The sequence below is a fragment of the Rhineura floridana genome, chromosome 2 (genome assembly GCF_030035675.1).
Source record: "Rhineura floridana isolate rRhiFlo1 chromosome 2, rRhiFlo1.hap2, whole genome shotgun sequence".
NCBI lineage: Eukaryota > Metazoa > Chordata > Lepidosauria > Squamata > Rhineuridae > Rhineura > Rhineura floridana.
This window is the reverse complement of record NC_084481.1, coordinates 79,781,720-79,800,323: the sequence shown is the minus strand read 5'-3', so window position 1 is coordinate 79,800,323 and position 18,604 is coordinate 79,781,720. Positions and strand designations below refer to the sequence as shown.

At 40.4% G+C, this 18,604-nt stretch overlaps 1 protein-coding gene across 8 annotated transcripts in view; it reads left to right on the top strand.

Moving 5' to 3' along the window:
- Nucleotides 1-18,604, top strand: part of KALRN (kalirin RhoGEF kinase) — an 872,788-nt gene that overhangs the window by 339,127 nt on the left and 515,057 nt on the right. For all 8 annotated transcript variants that reach the window (XM_061609058.1, XM_061609049.1, XM_061609051.1 and 5 more), the window contains one exon: nucleotides 16,203-16,317. In XM_061609058.1, coding sequence (XP_061465042.1) covers nucleotides 16,203-16,317 — 115 coding nt within the window. The remainder of the gene's footprint in view (nucleotides 1-16,202; nucleotides 16,318-18,604) is intronic.

Here is an 18,604-nt window from a genome sequence, read left to right as displayed (position 1 = left end):
ACTATGAAAGATGAGGGTGGACAGCTAGAATGCAGATGGAGGAAGTCTGTTATGCTAAATCCAACTAATCATAGTTTAGAGCAGCTCATTATTGAGCCTGTTCTGTGGCAATGATGGTGACAAAGAAATATTTCTTTTCCACCAGCATTCTGTGTTCTCAGTGTCATCCAGTGTAGTTTCTCCATGTAATTGATTTCAGACCTGTTGCAATCTGGTCCAGAGAGAGATGGTGGAACCCTTAGTGGTCTGCTGGGACAAGTTTTCAAGTCACTTTGACATAAAGTCAATTGCATCTGTCACCAAAGGTGTGCGGAGTGGGACAAGGTGGCTGCTTGCCCCTCTGGAATTCTAAATTTATTTATTTATTTTAATGTGCATAGACACATGCACACCCAGCTAGAGTTATCTCTGAGACCACTCCTATTGAGAGAAAACTGCAGCAGTGTTCTAGAGGCAAGCCTCCCTGGGCCAACAGGCAGCTCAGGAGAATGCTACTTGTTTTGATCAAATGATGATGTTTTTACAAATGTTGCAACGCTCTAGAAATTCAGTGGTAGTATAAACTTGATGAGATACAAGTCTTAGTAAATATGGTTTCAGTTTCAGTATGGGTTTTTTGTTTTGTTTTTGTAATGGGCCTTCTTGTAGTAGCCTGCAGGCTTTCCTTATGTTACAACATATTCCACTTTTTGCAATCTGGAAACAGGTTCAGACAGTGTGTAGTATGCTAGATACTATATTTATTGAACAACGTATCCTAGCTGCTAATGAAATAAGAAGGCTGCACTGATCTCTTTTGCAGTTTTCAGTTGCATGGCAAGTTCCTTCTACTAGAGGTCCCCTGGGAGTTGGCCTTAAAGTAACAGTAAGCTATGCTATACTGAGCCCCAGTGAAATATAGCAATTGCTATTTTTTCTTCTGACTTGAACCTTGCCAAGGCCCTCCCTGCTTTGATTGTTGGCCTTCCTTCTTCTCCAAGCAAAGTGTGAAGTAATACCCATGTTTACTCAGTTTTCTTGAATTTTATGTATGTAGGTTTGGGTTTTGCTTTAAAAGTGGCTGAGTTTGAGCTCGCTGTAGGGTCCAAAGGACAACTCACTAACAGGACAGAAACCAAAAGTAACACAGCAGAGTAGAAATCAAAAGTGCTGACAAGGTTCTTAGAAAATGCATCATGAAAATCCTTTTCTTGGACTACAGAAATTTAGTGCTACAGTTTTGCTTGGATTACGGTTGAAAAAAAGGCACAAGAATTTTCTATATAAACTTGCTAGAGAGAGAACATGTTAAAATTTGAGCTGCTTACACAGTGCTGGATCCCTCCAGAAAGTTATTACTTCAGACAAGATCGTATGGGCTAGGGATGCCAGGTCAGAATCATCCCAAACCCTGAGATTTCAGGGGTGTGCCCTAATGATGTCATGGGCATGCCCTAGTGATGTCATTAAACATGATACATTAAGCATCAATCACAGTTGTTTGGAGCATACCACTAAAACAAAAAAAAATCTCTGATTGGAAATTAAGATAGAAATCTTAGCTAAATGAGGGTGTTCCCAGGTCCAGCTGAAGTGACGGGATCATTCCTTCTCAGTTGCTTAGAGAGCCTGGGTAAGGAACATTTAATCTAGCATACTTGCTTCTGGCAAGAAGGGTTTAAGTGCCCTCAGACCAGGCCAGTCACTAGAAGGCCATTGTAGGAAGAAAGCCTAGTGTTGTGGAGATGTTAGATGGGAGCACACAAGACTAAAGATGGATGCCCCTCAAGGCTGCAATTCTAAACACACTTACTAAGGGACTAAGCCCCATAGAACTCAACAGGACTTACTTCTGAGTAGATATTGCTAGGATTGTGCTGTTGGTAAGGCTTGACTAAGGATCCTCTGCAATTATATTCATATGAAAGCAAGGTTGACAACCCCCTGCCTGCCTTTTAATGTGGCTGCTCCAAACTTCTTTACAGACTTGACTCTTCACTGGAGAGAGAGGTTTGAGAAATTAGTAAGGGTTAAGAAGATTCTCTGCTCTTTCCTGCCTACTCTGTAGGCTGCTATAAATTCACTTTGACAGCCAGCCCAATTCCAGTGAGTAATAATTGACAGAGAGAAAACACACATGGTTTGGTCCATCTTCACAGGCAGTAGATTGGGAACAATAGCAATTGAAGCCACACTTCCCAGTATGTGAATTCACTTTTACTACTATTGGGCAAGAAACAAACCATCATGCAAGTAACAAGGTACATAATCAGTGGGGTTAAGGCGGTTGAGCTGACCACATGGAACCACTGTTGTTCCTTCTATGGATGTAAGGAAGTAATGTCAGAGGTAAATGAAATGCAAATAAAAAAAGGAAAGACAGTAATGATTTCGTAAATGTACCATACCAACCACAACAAGATTCCTATGAGTAAGACAGAAAACTTAGCATCCCACATCCGGTCAGGATTCCTAACCAAAACTAAAAAAATCCTAGCAGCCAGTCAGCCAAGGTCACAGAAATCCCCATGCAGCACAACCTGACCCGGGGGCTGCAGTTAATGCAGAATGCTGTGGCACGATTGCTGACATGAATGATGCCCTATCAGCACATAATATCTCTGCTCTGAAACCTGCACTGGTTGCCAATTTGCTACCAGGCCAAGTTCAAGGTGTGCCTTCCATGTTATGGGTTCCACATAGTACTTGTTTTGCTCTTGTAAGAAATAGATCCTTTAGTGTGGCAGTACCTACGCTTTGGAACTCCCTGCCTATTGACATTAGGCAGGCTCCTTTACTGTACTCATTTTGGCATCTGCAAAAAACATTTTTGTTTAGGCAAGCCTACCCAGGCATGTAGAAGCACAAATAGTGGTAACGAGAGAGGAAGTTCTAGGCTTAATGGACAATATAAAAACTGACAAATCACTGGGCCCGGATGGCATCCACCCGAGAGTTCTCAAAGAACTCAAATGTGAAATTGCTGATCTGCTAACTAAAATATGTAACTTGTCCCTCGGGTCCTCCTCCGTGCCTGAGGACTGGAAAGTGGCAAATGTAACGCCAATCTTCAAAAAGGGATCCAGAGGGGATCCCGGAAATTACAGGCCAGTTAGCTTAACTTCTGTCCCTGGAAAACTGGTAGAAAGTATTATTAAAGCTAGATTAACTAAGCACATAGAAGAACAAGCCTTTCTTTGAGAGTGTCAACAAGCATATAGATAGAGGTGATCCAGTGGACATAGTGTACTTAGACTTTCAAAAAGCGTTTGACAAGGTACCTCACCAAAGACTTCTGAGGAAGCTTAGCAGTCATGGAATAAGAGGAGAGGTCCTCTTGTGGATAAGGAATTGGTTAAGAAGCAGAAAGCAGAGAGTAGGAATAAACGGACAGTTCTCCCAATGGAGGGCTGTAGAAAGTGGAGTCCCTCAAGGATCGGTATTGGGACCTGTACTTTTCAACTTGTTCATTAATGACCTAGAATTAGGAGTGAGCAGTGAAGTGGCCAAGTTTGCTGATGACACTAAATTGTTCAGGGTTGTTAAAACAAAAAGGGATTGCGAAGAGCTCCATAAAGATCTCTCCAAACTGAGTGAATGGGCGGAAAAATGGCAAATGCAATTCAATATAAACAAGTGTAAAATTATGCATATTGGAGCAAAAAATCTGAATTTCACATATACGCTCATGGGGTCTGAACTGGCGGTGACCGACCAGGAGAGAGACCTCGGGGTTGTAGTGGACAGCACGATGAAAATGTCGACCCAGTGTGCGGCAGCTGTGAAAAAGGCAAATTCCATGCTAGGGATAATTAGGAAAGGTATTGAAAATAAAACAGCTGATATCATAATACCGTTGTATAAATCTATGGTGCGGCCGCATTTGGAATACTGTGTACAGTTCTGGTCGCCTCATCTCAAAAAGGATATTATAGAGTTGGAAAAGGTTCAGAAGAGGGCAACCAGAATGATCAAGGGGATGGAGCGACTCCCTTACGAGGAAAGGTTGCAGCATTTGGGGCTCTTTAGTTTAGAGAAAAGGTGGGTCAGAGGAGACATGATAGAAGTGTATAAAATTATGCATGGCATTGAGAAAGTGGATAGAGAAAAGTTCTTCTCCCTCTCTCATAATACTAGAACTCGTGAACATTCAAAGAAGCTGAATGTTGGAAGATTCAGGACAGACAAAAGGAAGTACTTCTTTACTCAGCGCATAGTGAAACTATGGAATTTGCTCCCACAAGATGCAGTAATGGCCACCAGCTTGGACGGCTTTAAAAGAAGATTAGACAAATTCATGGAGGACAGGGCTATCAATGGCTACTAGCCGTGATGGCTGTGCTGTGCCACCCTAGTCAGAGGCAGCATGCTTCTGAAAACCAGTTGCCGGAAGCCTCAGGAGGGGAGAATGTTCTTGCACTCGGGTCCTGCTTGCGGGCTTCCCCCAGGCACCTGGTTGGCCACTGTGAGGACAGGATGCTGGACTAGATGGGCCACTGGCCTGATCCAGCGGGCTCTTCTTATGTTCTTATGTTCTTAAGCTATTATTTTTTTCCTGTTTTTAAGTCATTGTTGGTTTTATTATTTGGAATGTTTTTAAACACCTGTGTTTAACTGTGCAGAGCATACTAGGGCAGATCCACATAATACATTTAAAGCACATGAATCCCAACACAGAATCCTGGGAGCTGTAGTTTGTTAAGGGTGGTGGGAACTATAACTGTAAGGGGGAAACTACACTTCCCAGGATTCTTTGGAGGAAGTCATGCACTTGGATGTGCTTTAAATGTATTAAGTGGATTTGCATTACTTCATAAAGTTTGCCTGCATCATTTTAATTAAATTTTAAAATGGAAATAAGCTACAAAGTTTACTGGGTGACCATGGGCTACGCACCATCTCTCAGCCTAATCTGCCCCTCAGGGTGAAAACAACAGAGGGGGACCATGACCACCCCAAGGTGCAATCCTATGCATGTTTACTCAGAAGTAAGTCCCAGTGTATTCAATGGGGCTTACCCAGACAGGCAACCATGCACAGAACTTCAATTCAGTGATAAGGAACTACACTCACCCAATCCAAAGTTCAGAATCATTCCACGTTAAGCTGTTTTGCAACAGTTTTATAGTTGTTTTATCCTTATTGGATTTTAAATGGCTTTATTTCTTGTTATGCTCTGCCTTGGTTTCCAACCCTACCTCACAGGGTTGTTGGAAAGACTTCATATATATATACACAGACTTAGAGATGTAAAAATACATAGACCCCATATGATAGTTTATTGTCAAAACCAGTTGGCCATTGCAGAACTTTTTTTTTTTTTAAAGTATTAGTTTCCTGCTGAATAAAAGCAGTGACACCTAAGTAAGCCCTGCCTAACTGCTTAAAAAAAGGATCAGAGGGGGAAAGATTTACAATACAATCCTTTTCTATGTTCACTCAAAAGTCCCATTGATTTTCAGCACAATCCTAACCACGTCTACTCAAAAGTAAGTCCTACTGAATTCAATGCGGTTAGCTCCCAGGCATGTGGAATTAGCACTGCAGCTTTACTCTCAGAAAAGCTTCATATTGGGAAGGTTTTCAAAGGTTATGAATAAGACAAATAAACTGCCCTTTTCAAGTAAAATTTAAACTTGTTTGACTCCTTAATTAGAAAAGTTTAACACTGCAGCATGTACACTTTTTAAAACTTCTGTTCAAAATTATTTGAAATATAAAATGTACAGTATGCCATTTTTATAATTAAAAAACCCTGCATGTACACTTTTATGCCTACCAAGATCCTTCTGTGATCTTCTGCTGTAGTGCTATCCTATGCATGGTTACTCAGAAGCAAGTCCCAAACCTGTACAGAGAAAGTACTATAGCTGAAAGCTATATATTTACTGAATTCCTGATGTGAGACAAGCAGGAAAAAGAAACTGTGAGTTTAGCTATTGCCTGAGGTCAATAAATCTTGTCAGTCACAACCCTGACTTCACTTATTGGCTAAAAACCTCAAAGAGCAGCCAATACTAACAGAATTGTGTGTGTGGGCTGACATTTTGGTTTGTATCTTTTGAACCAGACCACCTAGAAACTTATTTTTTTAAATGAAAGCTAAGAGTCCAGAGACCAAGGTGAGGCACCCAGAGACCCAGAGAGGAGCCCCAAAAACCAGAGTCTCTGGGCAAAAACTGGACTCCTGGCAACCCTAGTATGGGCCCAAAAGAATTTTGCCATGATTCTCCATGGTTAGCATACCCTGCTGTTTTGAAAGGGCCTGTATGTTGTTACTGCATTTTATTTCCCCGGCCAGTAGTACAAGGGGTTCAGGGCACATTCATTACCAAAGCTTGTACCAAGTACAAAGACTTCAGTGAAGCTGCAAGAGAACACTGAAAAATGGATGGCATAATGGTTCACATGAACATGCTTCTAACTCCCTTTCTGTCATGAACAGGAAAGAGGTGTCAATTGAGCAACAACTTATTAAGTCTTAGGCAAGAGTTATGGAGGAAAATAGGCAAAAGCTGTATTCTGTAATATCAACCATTGTGTATTGTGGGTCACATGACCTTATTCTTTCTGTTAAGACCAGTGCCAACAGTACTACAGGAAATTGGGGCAGACAATGCGAAATACACATCTGCAAGAACGCAGAATGAGTTGTGTGGCCAAATACTGAGGGAAAATATTGTAGTGAAGGCTAATGCTTCCATGAGATTCTCTGCTGTAGCAGATAAAACAGCAGATATTTCTGGCATAGAACAATTATCTCCTGGTGTAAAATATGTAGAATCAGGGCAATTTATCCACAGGCAACCTTTGTCCACTGCTCATCACAGAGACTTAAATCTCACTGTAAATGATCTGAACAGTGTAAGTGATGTGCATTATACAGTTGGCACAATTAAAGCCATAATTTTTTCCCCATGAGAATATCCAAAAATGACATCTAGTACCCAGCCCATCAATGCTATTTGAAACATGGTGGGAAAAAAGAGTATCTGTGTCTTTGCTGAAAATTACATAACTATTTTTCATAACTCAAGCAATTAGCACAATTAAGCAACACCAAGGCAAGACAACTTTTGTATCAGTTATGTGTTTCATGAACATCAACTTTTGTTTGTCGTCTGATCATAAGCAAATGTTCTTTGATACTAGAGCGTGTCACCCAGGTTCTGCAGTCAGTAAAATTAGATGTAATGGAAATGAAAGCACATATACGAGAGTTGCTGGAAATAATGGAACACAGGGAAGCCAGTGAGAAGACCTTTAGCACAATAAGAGAAGTGCAAGAACCTGGAAGATGAAGTGGATGTTGAACTTACAGAGCCTAATAATGAATAATAATTTTTGTTGTCTACCTCTCACCCGGAATATGGTTCCCAAGGCAGATTACATAAATTTAAAAATACAAAGCATACACAAAACCATGTATTAAAGATACAAAGAACCATATATAAACAAATCCATAAAACCCTTAAAAACATCAATACGAAAGCGTAAAAATTAACCAAATGCTTGGATAAAAAGATAGGCCTTCAGCAGCCATCTAAAAATGTAAAGAGAGGGGGCTGATCTTACCTCACAGTGGAGGGCATTCCATAGTCTAGTCTAGGGGCCACAATTGAGAAGACTTTGTTGCGAGTATTCTCCAGTTGGGCTTCAGATATAGTAGGAACTTGCAACAGGCCCTCTTCCCTGCCTCTCATGTGATGGGACATGACTAATGAAGGGAAGGCGGGCAGACAGATACCTAGGTCCCAAACCGTTTAGGACTTTAAAGATCAAAACCAGACCTAGACAAACCACACAACAACAAATAATGTGCCAGTCATCCCAGCCAATCCATTCTATCAGCAGTCTATCTACATTTCCTACCTGGTTTCACTTATTACCTTGTTGAAGCTACATCCATCTCAAATTTCCTTGACTATAGAAACAGGCTTCAAACCATGTCAATTCCATTCAAGAATGTTATAAATTTGAAAATTTTGAGGATGAATCTGCTGCTTGGTATGAGTTGTGGGCAAGAAGACATACCTAAGAAACAGACCCATTATTGTGCGACATATGCACCATGAGACTTACTGAACGGACGGACCGCACCTGCTATTAAAATGGCCATCCTTACTGCATTTCCCTCCCAATTACAACATGCGCAATTGAATGGCCCTTTAGCACTTTATGTAGGGTGAAGACAGGGCTACAGACAATAATGAGTGAAGATCAATTGTCTGGCTTGTATTTGCTGAATGTCCATAAAGAAAAAGTGAAGACTTATCCCAAGGAAAAATGTATAAAAAAAGTTATTGACTATTTTGGCCAAGACCCTCAAAGACTCCATTTTTTGTTTAAAGAATTATTCCTTTTGTATTATATTTTATGTTATGGACAGACAAGCACTAACAAAAACAGTCTGACCGGTTTCAGACCTTATGTCTAAATTCCACACTACAGCCATGGCAGATTCTGTGTAAAAGATATGACCCTTAAAACTCTTTGGGGTTTTAATCTGATTTAGAGCCCTACATACATCGTTATTATTACCAACAGGCACAGCCCACTGTTGTTTCTCATTCCTTCTCTTAAGTATCATGTAATGATGGGTGAAGTGGGTTGCCAATGACCTGTAGTAACTATTCGTAGACCTCTCCCCTTCCCAAAATATTTCTGTGACCACCCTTGTCTGTCACAACTTCTGTGACCACCCTTGTCTGTCATCAACTCCACAGTTGATTCCATTAATGGAGATGTCTAGAGTACCAGTTAGTTGTGTTATATGGTTTTTAATTATTGAGTCCTGAGGATGTGGGCAAGGTGGGCTGGCCAGTAGGGAGAGGGCTGATTTGGTTGTGGCACCCCAGTTATGGACTGCCGTACCCAGAGAGGCTTACCTAGCGCCTATGTTCTGGTCCAACTGGTTCTGGTTTACAACCTTTTAAACTTTTTTTAAAAAGAGCATCAGTCATGTTACATTTTCAAAGTACATCACATTTCACATCAACTGTAATTATTTAAACATTAATATATCTCCATTATATTCTGGAAGTATTAAGACCTGTGAGAATTACAGCCCTTTTTTGTTTGTTTGTTATATTGGTTTTATCTTCTGTTGTTGGTTTTATGATGTTCTTAGATTTTATGGTTATTTTATTTTATGTATGTAATTGCTCTTCTTTTATTGGAAGCCACCCAGAAAATATTTTGTTATTGGGTGGCATACAAATGTAGCAAGTAGGTAATTACATTTATTCATTAAATTTGTACATGAAAGATACTGCCTTTCATGTGACGTCTCCAAGAAAGTTTGTATTTTTGGGAAAACCAAGTAGGATTGTCACTTCACCCAGAGATAGCAAGTAAATGGTAGGGGGAAATATCTGTATAACATGCTGCTGTTAAAGACAGAGGAGCAAGGCTGATATATAAATGGTGTAAACTGTAAAACTAGATTTTGTTATAACACCAAACAATGGTAACAATGGTTTTTACTGCGTTTGTTTGCCGCCCTGGGCTCCTCCTGGGAGGAAGGGCAGGATATATATTAAATAATAAATAAATAAATAAACTAATGGCTGAACAAGGGTTTATTTTGGTGGTCGGAGTATACAGCCAAGAAATAACTGATAATTTTGTTTTCAATGTGCTTTATGCCTATAAATATTTCACCCCTGTGTTAATAAGCAAGCAGCATGTGCTTGCTTCACTCAAAATCAATAGCAATTAAAAAAAATAAGAAACCTATTTAAGCAAATTAATTGAAAATAACAAGCTTTTGTTTTGACTGTTAATAAATATAACAATGTAATGGCATGTTTGATTCCTTTGATTCTTCTTGTAGCACCAATACTTGAACTGCTGTGCATCCAAGGGAAGAATAGAATTTCATATCTTTGTTCATGTTGCCTGAAGTTTGTATGGATGCTCAAATTTGATTAGGCTGTTTGACACTTTCTTAAAAATCTCTGATTTTTTTCTCCTGGGGTGCTCTGATAAGAGCTCCCAAAATCTGTGACTCAAGAAAATCCCGTCGTTTCTGCCACTTGGATTCAAGGTTCAAGATTTGAGGACTTAGTTGTGAAACATGAAAGATAAAATGTGTGTATATGTATACTGTAATTAGTGTCAAATCAAATATAAGTAGAGTGGTGTAGTGCTTAGAGTGTTGGACTAGGACCTGGGAGTCTAGGGTTCAAATCTCCACTCTGCCATGATGATGACTGGGCTTTGGGCCACCTTTGGTTACAGTCTCTCAGCTTAACATACTTCACAGGGTTGTTGTGTGGATAAATTAGGGAGGGAGAATACCATGTTAAGTTCCTTAGAGACAATGTGGGACATAAATATAAATAAAATAAAATATCAGAAGCCTAGCCTTAGTCCTTTCCTGAATAACAAAAGAAATTCTGCTTAGAGTTTCGAGCCTCATCTTTCTCCAGCTTCCGCTTCCCATTCCCTTCCCTGCTCCTACACTGCCCTAATTAATAGCCCATTCCTATGACTCTACGATGCTTAAAAAAGTATTAGTTTCCTGCCAAATAAAAGCTTTAAAAAAAAGGATCGGAGGGGGAGAGAAAGATTTACGACACAATGCTTTCTATGTTCACTCAAAAGTTCCATTGATTTTCAGCACAATCCTAACCATGTCTACTCAAAAGTAAGTTCTACAGAATTCAGTGGGGTTAACTCCCAGGTATGTAGAATTAGCATTGCAACTTTACTCCCAGAAAAGCTTATACTGGGAAGGTTCTCAAAACAGGTTATGAACAAGTCAAATAAACTGCCCTCTTTCAGTAAAATTTAAGCTTGTTTGACTCCTTAATTAGAAAAGTATAACACTGCAGCATGTATACTTTTTAAAAACTTTTCTTCAAAAATTAATTGAAATATAAAATGTATAATATGCCATTTTTGCAAGTAATTAAAAAAGGCTTGCATGCACACTTTTATTATAACTATGAAAGTGAAAGAGGAAAGCACAAAAGCAGGACTACAGCTGAACATCAAAAAGACTAAAGCAATGACAACGGAAAATTTAGGTAACTTTAAAGTTGACAATGCAGACATTGAACTTGTCAAGGATTATCAATACCTTGGCACAGTCATTAACCAAACTGGAGAAAATAGTCAAGAAATTAGAAGAAGGCTAAGACTTGGGAGGGCCGCTATGAGAGAACTAGAGAAGGTCCTCAAATGCAAAGATGTATCACTGAACACTAAAGTCAGGATCATTCAGACCATGGTATTCCCGATCTCTATGTATGGATGTGAAAGTTGGACAGTGAAAAAAGTGGATAAGAGAAAAATCGACTCATTTGAAATGTGGTGTTGGAGGAGAGCTTTGTGCATACCATGGACTGCGAAAAAGATAAATAATTGGGTGTCAGAACAAATTAAACCAGAACATAAGAACATAAGAACATAAGAAGAGCCTGCTGGATCAGGCCAGTGGCCCATCTAGTCCAGCATCCTGTTCTCACAGTGGCCAACCAGGTGCCTGGGGGAAGCCCGCAAGCAGGACCCGAGTGCAAGAACACTCTCCCCTCCTGAGGCTTCCGGCAACTGGTTTTCAGAAGCATGCTGCCTCTGACTAGGGTGGCAGAGCACAGCCATCATGGCTAGTAGCCATTGATAGCCCTGTCCTCCATGAATTTGTCTAATCTTCTTTTAAAGCCATCCAAGCTGGTGGCCATTACTGCATCTTGTGGGAGCAAATTCCATAGTTTCACTATGCGCTGAGTAAAGAAGTACTTCCTTTTGTCTGTCCTGAATCTTCCAACATTCAGCTTCTTTGAATGTCCACGAGTTCTAGTATTATGAGAGAGGGAGAAGAACTTTTCTCTATCCACTTTCTCAATGCCATGCATAATTTTATACACTTCTATCATGTCTCCTCTGACCCGCCTTTTCTCTAAACTAAAAAGCCCCAAATGCTGCAACCTTTCCTCGTAAGGGAGTCGCTCCATCCCCTTGATCATTCTGGTTGCCCTCTTCTGAACCTTTTCCAACTCTATAATATCCTTTTTGAGATGAGGCGACCAGAACTGTACACAGTATTCCAAATGCGGCCGCACCATAGATTTATACAATGGTATTATGATATCGGCTGTTTTATTTTCAATACCTTTCCTAATTATTGCTAGCATGGAATTTGCCTTTTTCACAGCTGCCGCACACTGGGTCGACATTTTCATCGTGCTGTCCACTACAACCCCGAGGTCTCTCTCCTGGTCGGTCACCGCCAGTTCAGACCCCATGAGCGTATATGTGAAATTCAGATTTTTTGCTCCAATATGCATAATTTTACACTTGTTTATATTGAATTGCATTTGCCATTTTTCCGCCCATTCACTCAGTTTGGAGAGATCTTTATGGAGCTCTTCGCAATCCCTTTTTGTTTTAACAACCCTGAACAATTTAGTGTCGTCAGCAAACTTGGCCACTTCACTGCTCACTCCTAATTCTAGGTCATTAATGAACAAGTTGAAAAGTACAGGTCCCAATACCGATCCTTGAGGGACTCCACTTTCTACAGCCCTCCATTGGGAGAACTGTCCGTTTATTCCTACTCTCTGCGTTCTGCTTCTTAACCAATTTCTTATCCACAAGAGGACCTCTCCTCTTATTCCATGACTGCTAAGCTTCCTCAGAAGCCTTTGGTGAGGTACCTTGTCAAACGCTTTTTGAAAGTCTAAGTACACTATGTCCACTGGATCACCTCTATCTATATGCTTGTTGACACTCTCAAAGAATTCTAATAGGTTACTGAGACAGGACTTTCCCTTGCAGAAGCCATGCTGGCTCTGCTTCAGCAAGGCTTGTTCTTCTATGTGCTTAGTTAATCTAGCTTTAATAATACTTTCTACCAGTTTTCCAGGGACAGAAGTTAAGCTAACTGGCCTGTAATTTCCGGGATCCCCTCTGGATCCCTTTTTGAAGATTGGCGTTACATTTGCCACTTTCCAGTCCTCAGGCACGGAGGAGGACCCGAGGGACAAGTTACATATTTTAGTTAGCAGATCAGCAATTTCACATTTGAGTTCTTTGAGAACTCTCGGGTGGATGCCATCCAGGCCCGGTGATTTGTCAGTTTTTATATTGTCCATTAAGCTTAGAACTTCCTCTCTCGTTACCACTATTTGTCTCAGTTCCTCAGAATCCCTTCCTGCAAATGTTAGTTCAGGTTCAGGGATCTGCCCTATATCTTCTACTGTGAAGACAGATGCAAAGAATTCATTTAGCTTCTCTGCAATCTCCTTATCGTTCTTTAGTACACCTTTGACTCCCTTATCATCCAAGGGTCCAATTGTCTCCCTAGATGGTCTCCTGCTTTGAATGTATTTATAGAATTTTTTGTTGTTGGTTTTTATGTTCTTAGCAATGTGCTCCTCAAATTCTTTTTTAGCATCCCTTATTGTCTTCTTGCATTTCTTTTGCCAGAGTTTGTGTTCTTTTTTATTTTCTTCATTTGGACAAGACTTCCATTTTTTGAAGGAAGACTTTTTGCCTCTAAGAGCTTCCTTGACTTTGCTCGTTAACCATGCTGGCATCTTCTTGGCCCTGGCGGTACCTTTTCTGGTCTGCGGTATGCACTCCAGTTGAGCTTCTAATATAGTGTTTTTAAACAACTTCCAAGCATTTTCGAGTGATGTGACCCTCTGGACTTTATTTTTCAGCTTTCTTTTTACCAATCCCCTCATTTTTGTGAAGTTTCCTCTTTTGAAGTCAAATGTGACCGTGTTGGATTTTCTTGGCAATTGGCCAGTTACATGTATGTTTAATTTAATAGCACTGTGGTCACTGCTCCCAATCGGTTCAACAACACTTACATCTTGCACCAGGTCCCGGTCCCCACTGAGGATTAAGTCCAGGGTTGCCGTCCCTCTGGTCGGTTCCATGACCAACTGGTCTAGGGAATAGTCATTTAGTATATCTAGAAACTTTGCTTCTTTGTCATGACTGGAACACATATGCAGCCAGTCTATGTCCGGGTAGTTGAAGTCACCCATTACTACCACATTTCCTAGTTTGGATGCTTCCTCAGTTTCATATCTCATCTCCAGGTCTCCCTGAGCATTTTGATCAGGGGGACGATAGATCGTTCTAGAAGCTAAAATGATGAAACTGAAGTTTTCATACTTTGAACACATAATGAGAAGACATGGTTCACTAGAAAAGACAATAATGCTGGGAAAAATAGAAGGGAGTAGGAAAAGAGGAAGGGCAAACAAGAGATGGATTGATTCCATAAAGGAAGCCACAGACCTGAACTTACAAGATCTGAACAGGGTGGTTCATGACAGATGCTGTTGGAGGTCGCTGATTCATAGGGTTGCCATAAGTCGTAATCGACTTGAAGGCGCATAGCAAGCAAAATTGTTTACTGTATATGCCCACCAAGATTCTGCTGTAATCTCCTGTTGTAATGCAATCCTATGCATGTTTCTCAGAAGCAAGTACCAATCCTGTACAGAAAAAGTACTCTTTATGCTGCGGAAAGCTATATATTTATTGAATTCCTGATGTGAGATAAGCAGGAAAAGGAAACTGTTCTCAGAACTTGAAATGGGGTTTAGGTATTGCCTGGGGGTCAGCAAATCTTGTCAATCACAACCCTGACTCACTTATTGGCTACAAACCTGAAAAGGCAGGGATTAGAGCAGCTGGTACTAACAGAAGTTGCAGGGGGTTCTCAGAGTTTGGTTTATAAGTTTTTAACCAGGCCACCTAGAAACTTAATTTTTTAAAAATAAAACCTGTTTGGAGATTAAGGTGACTCACCTGGAGACCCATAGAGGACCCCCAAAAACCGGAGTCTCAGGGCAAAAACCAGAGAGCTAGCAACCCTAGTGGTGAGAGCTGTTTTTCAGGCAAAACAACAAGTATGAATGTAACCTATAATTCAACTTAAAATCAATAACTGTTCATTATGGGAATTTTTGTAACAGCTTTTGTGTTTTTTCTCATAAAGGCAATAAGTTTTAATAACATGATTTTGCTTTAAATATTTTTTTAGTGGTGTTACACACTTGCATGTGTGCTTGTATTAATACCTGTTTAGGAGAATTAGGGGGTGGGATGAAGTTGTGGGGCAGGAAGGAACTGCCCCTGTCTTTTATACCCTCAAAAAGTAACACTCTTGCTTTAGATGAAAAGCTGACCCAGGAATCTCAAAAAGCCACGGGTGCAGTTAAGATGGACAAGTTTTCAGCTTTGCGGTTTCAGTTCATAACGTATGCTAACACACTAGTTAATAGAACGCTTTGTCCACCAGCAATTCAATTCTGTTTTTGGCGGGACTCACTATCTATGGATTAAGGTTTTTATTTACATGTTTTCCCCCATGATACTTTTTTGTACTCTTAGTAGCTATAATATCATGTACGTTTTATTGTATTGGTATTGTTATAAATTTCAATAAAAATCTACTTTAAAAAAATGTGACACCCTTAATCTATTCCTTCTTGGAAACTGAATTGCTTACGGAACATGAAAAAGGGTATGCATTCTGGATGCAACTGCATTTTTAAAGCTAAAGTGCAAGAAGAGGGAAAATGGAGAAGAGTCAGGGGTCTGACAGGACTATATTCTCTCAGAGGGACTCCTCATTTTCCCTTCTTCCCTCTGCGGTGCTAAATACATGTACAGGTGAAGGTGTGCCCAAATAGGAAGTGAAAAGGCGTAGGGTTCAACCTCCTAAAATGGCATTGCACACATCAAATTATACTCCCATCAAAAGATGGGAAAGCAGCAATAAAGAACATGTACACCTGTGAAGTTTGCACCGCTGTTCCGTTCTTCTTTTTTTTAAAAGCTGGGGAAAGCACAGAACTAGGTAAACATATGCTAGGTAAACATATGAGGATTACAACTGGATGACATAATCATCTGGACTTCCTATAAAATGTGAGCGAACAAGGTATGACAATTCCACAATAAATTCCTCATCTACCAGTATTATGCCTTTTCTGGAATCTGTGGAATGTGTACACCCTTGAACTGTGGACACAAATTACTATATTTCTACATCCATCATCTCAAGCACAGGGCAACACCCGCATTTTAATCTATTTTACCTATGATGGCTAACATGTCCACTCAAGTAATATAAAATGAGAGGAAACCTTTATGATGAAATTGCATCTCAGTAGTTTAAGTCTGTCGGTTTGGCTTGTATAACATAATGTGCTTCCTGATTAATTTTCTAACAATCCTTTATTTTCCTGCAGGTGGCCGTGATAAACGGGGAGGTCCCATCCTGACATTTCCAGCACGCAGCAATCACGACAGAATAAGGCAAGAAGACCTTCGGAAACTTGTGACTTACTTGGCAAGTGTGCCAAGGTAAAAGTTCAAAAGAAATGCATTGGTGGGGAGGATATGTTCTTGGCAAGCTGCTCATTTCCAAGTATTGGCCTCTAGTACATTTTGCACACCCTGGCAGGGAAAAATGCAGCTCTTCCTTTCAAGTACACTCTAATCTTATTTTATGCTGCCAAAAGGGAAAACACATGCACATTCGCAACACAGAATGAGAGCAAAACAGAACAGAAACTGACCGGAGGCCTGGAGGTTCAGGTTAGATTGTATAATGTGTGTGGAAACAACACAATGTATTTACACCTTATTTATTTTGTTCTGTGCATGAGGAAATGAAAAAGAATAGGGGGAGGTTCCTTGGGCTGTTTTCACAAATGTTCGATGTGGCTTTTGCCCTCATGGCCGTAGCTTGAATGTAAAATCTGGAATGGCTAGAATGAATGTTAATTTTGTTTAAAATTGGTACTACTTCACATTAAATCGTACATGCAGCAGTGGTCACAAGTGGCTCTTATATGAGATGGTCGAAGATTTTTTTTTGTCTCCCTCTCTTTTTACAATTTTACTTTATAAAAAAACCTCAGGGCTTTCTGGTGTGCTCAGAATACAGTCAGGCTGCCTCGGTGTTTTCAGAATGGGGCTACAAATGGCCGTGGAAGTGACCCAAGTAAACATAGAGAACCATCATTATTCCCCTCAGAACATCTTCTTTCCTTTTCTTCACCACTGTTCCCCATTTTTCCATGTTAAACACCATCCTATTTCCCCCCAGAATCCCTGCCACAAATCCCCATTGTCCTTTCAGTCATAGCCCCACAGTGTTCCCTATTAAATTCTTATCATCCCTCTCAGGATACCTCTTCTCCAGTTCTGATTTTTCAGGTCAAAGATTCCACTGCATTCTCCTCTGAATCCTTTTATTCCCTTTTCAGCCCCTTTATTGTACTGCTAAGTACCTTCTACTATATCCCCGTTATTCCCCTTGAAACGCGCCTTCTGTCCTCACCAATTTTGAAAGGCAAAAGCACCCTCCCCATATTTCCCTAAGGAATCCCACCCAACTCCTCATTATTCCCCTTGGAACACTTCTAAAGCCTCTCTCCCTTTATCCCCAATTAATTCTGATTTTTCTTCCCAATATAGCCCCTCCCTGATGTGTGCCAGGTTCTAGGACTTGGAATCTTCCCTGCAAAGGAATATGAGCATGCACACGCCCCACCTAAGCAGAACCATTAAGTCCAGAGAGCAAACCTTGGTTAACACTCTTTGGAGAGAACCAAACCTCAGTTCAAGTTCAGACATCATGACAAGCCAGATCCTGGCTTGTTTTCTGGCATTGTGGTAGGAGTAGGGGAGAAGGTGAGCGGAGCAAAAACTTTTCAGTGGTGTGCACAACCACACTGCATTTTCACACTCAACTGCAATTTGATTTTAACTGTGGTTTAATGTGACATGAGAGCCAGTGTGGTGTTGGACTAGGACCTACAGAATCATAAGCCCTCTTCAGAGAGAAAAAAACATGGCCTGAGGTGTGTTGAGGTTTGAGATGCCTTGGAAGTTTGCCTGAGTACAGTACATGATTTAGAGAGATTCCCCATCTTAAATGTTTGTGATCTTTTTTTTTTACTGAGTCTATATGAGCCTAAGAATATGAGCCTAAGAATTTAACTTCTGTACTTTTTTAGCTTAAGGAACCAGCTGAATTTTGCACTACAGTTTATCTGTAAAAGGACAAACACCATAGTAGGAACTCAAAGCCATGTCTGCAATTCAGTTGTTTAACCACATTGCTGATGTGAGTGTTGCTTAGAGTGCCTGTTTAACTTTCTGGGAAAACATATAGCTTCTTTTTTTCTAGTAGATCCATGAAAAGTACTCATCAAATTCCCCATTGTCATAGGGCTCCTCCAGAATGATGTTTTATTGCAGGTGTATGCTACAGCATGTTCTTGATACAATAATAATGCATTAGTGGTGGCTTTATTTTGCTTTATTAGTTGTTCTGTGATGCTTCCCCAATACATCTATCTGTCCTCTCTTCTCTAAATGCTCTGGTTGACATGCGGAGGTTCTTACAGATGGTAAGTGAGAACAGATTCACTGGCCTGGTTTGCACAATATGGTAAGCAAAACTATGGCTTATCGGGACTGTGCAAATATGCAGACTCCCAGAGAGGAGCTTGCAGCTGTTTTGTTTCTCCCCAGTCATGTTTATTCCCTCATTGCACTGAGCTAAACCAACACTCCACCCCCCAAAACGCAGCTTATTTTTAGTTGCTGGATTTAGTGGAAATCCAAAGATTAAACAAAG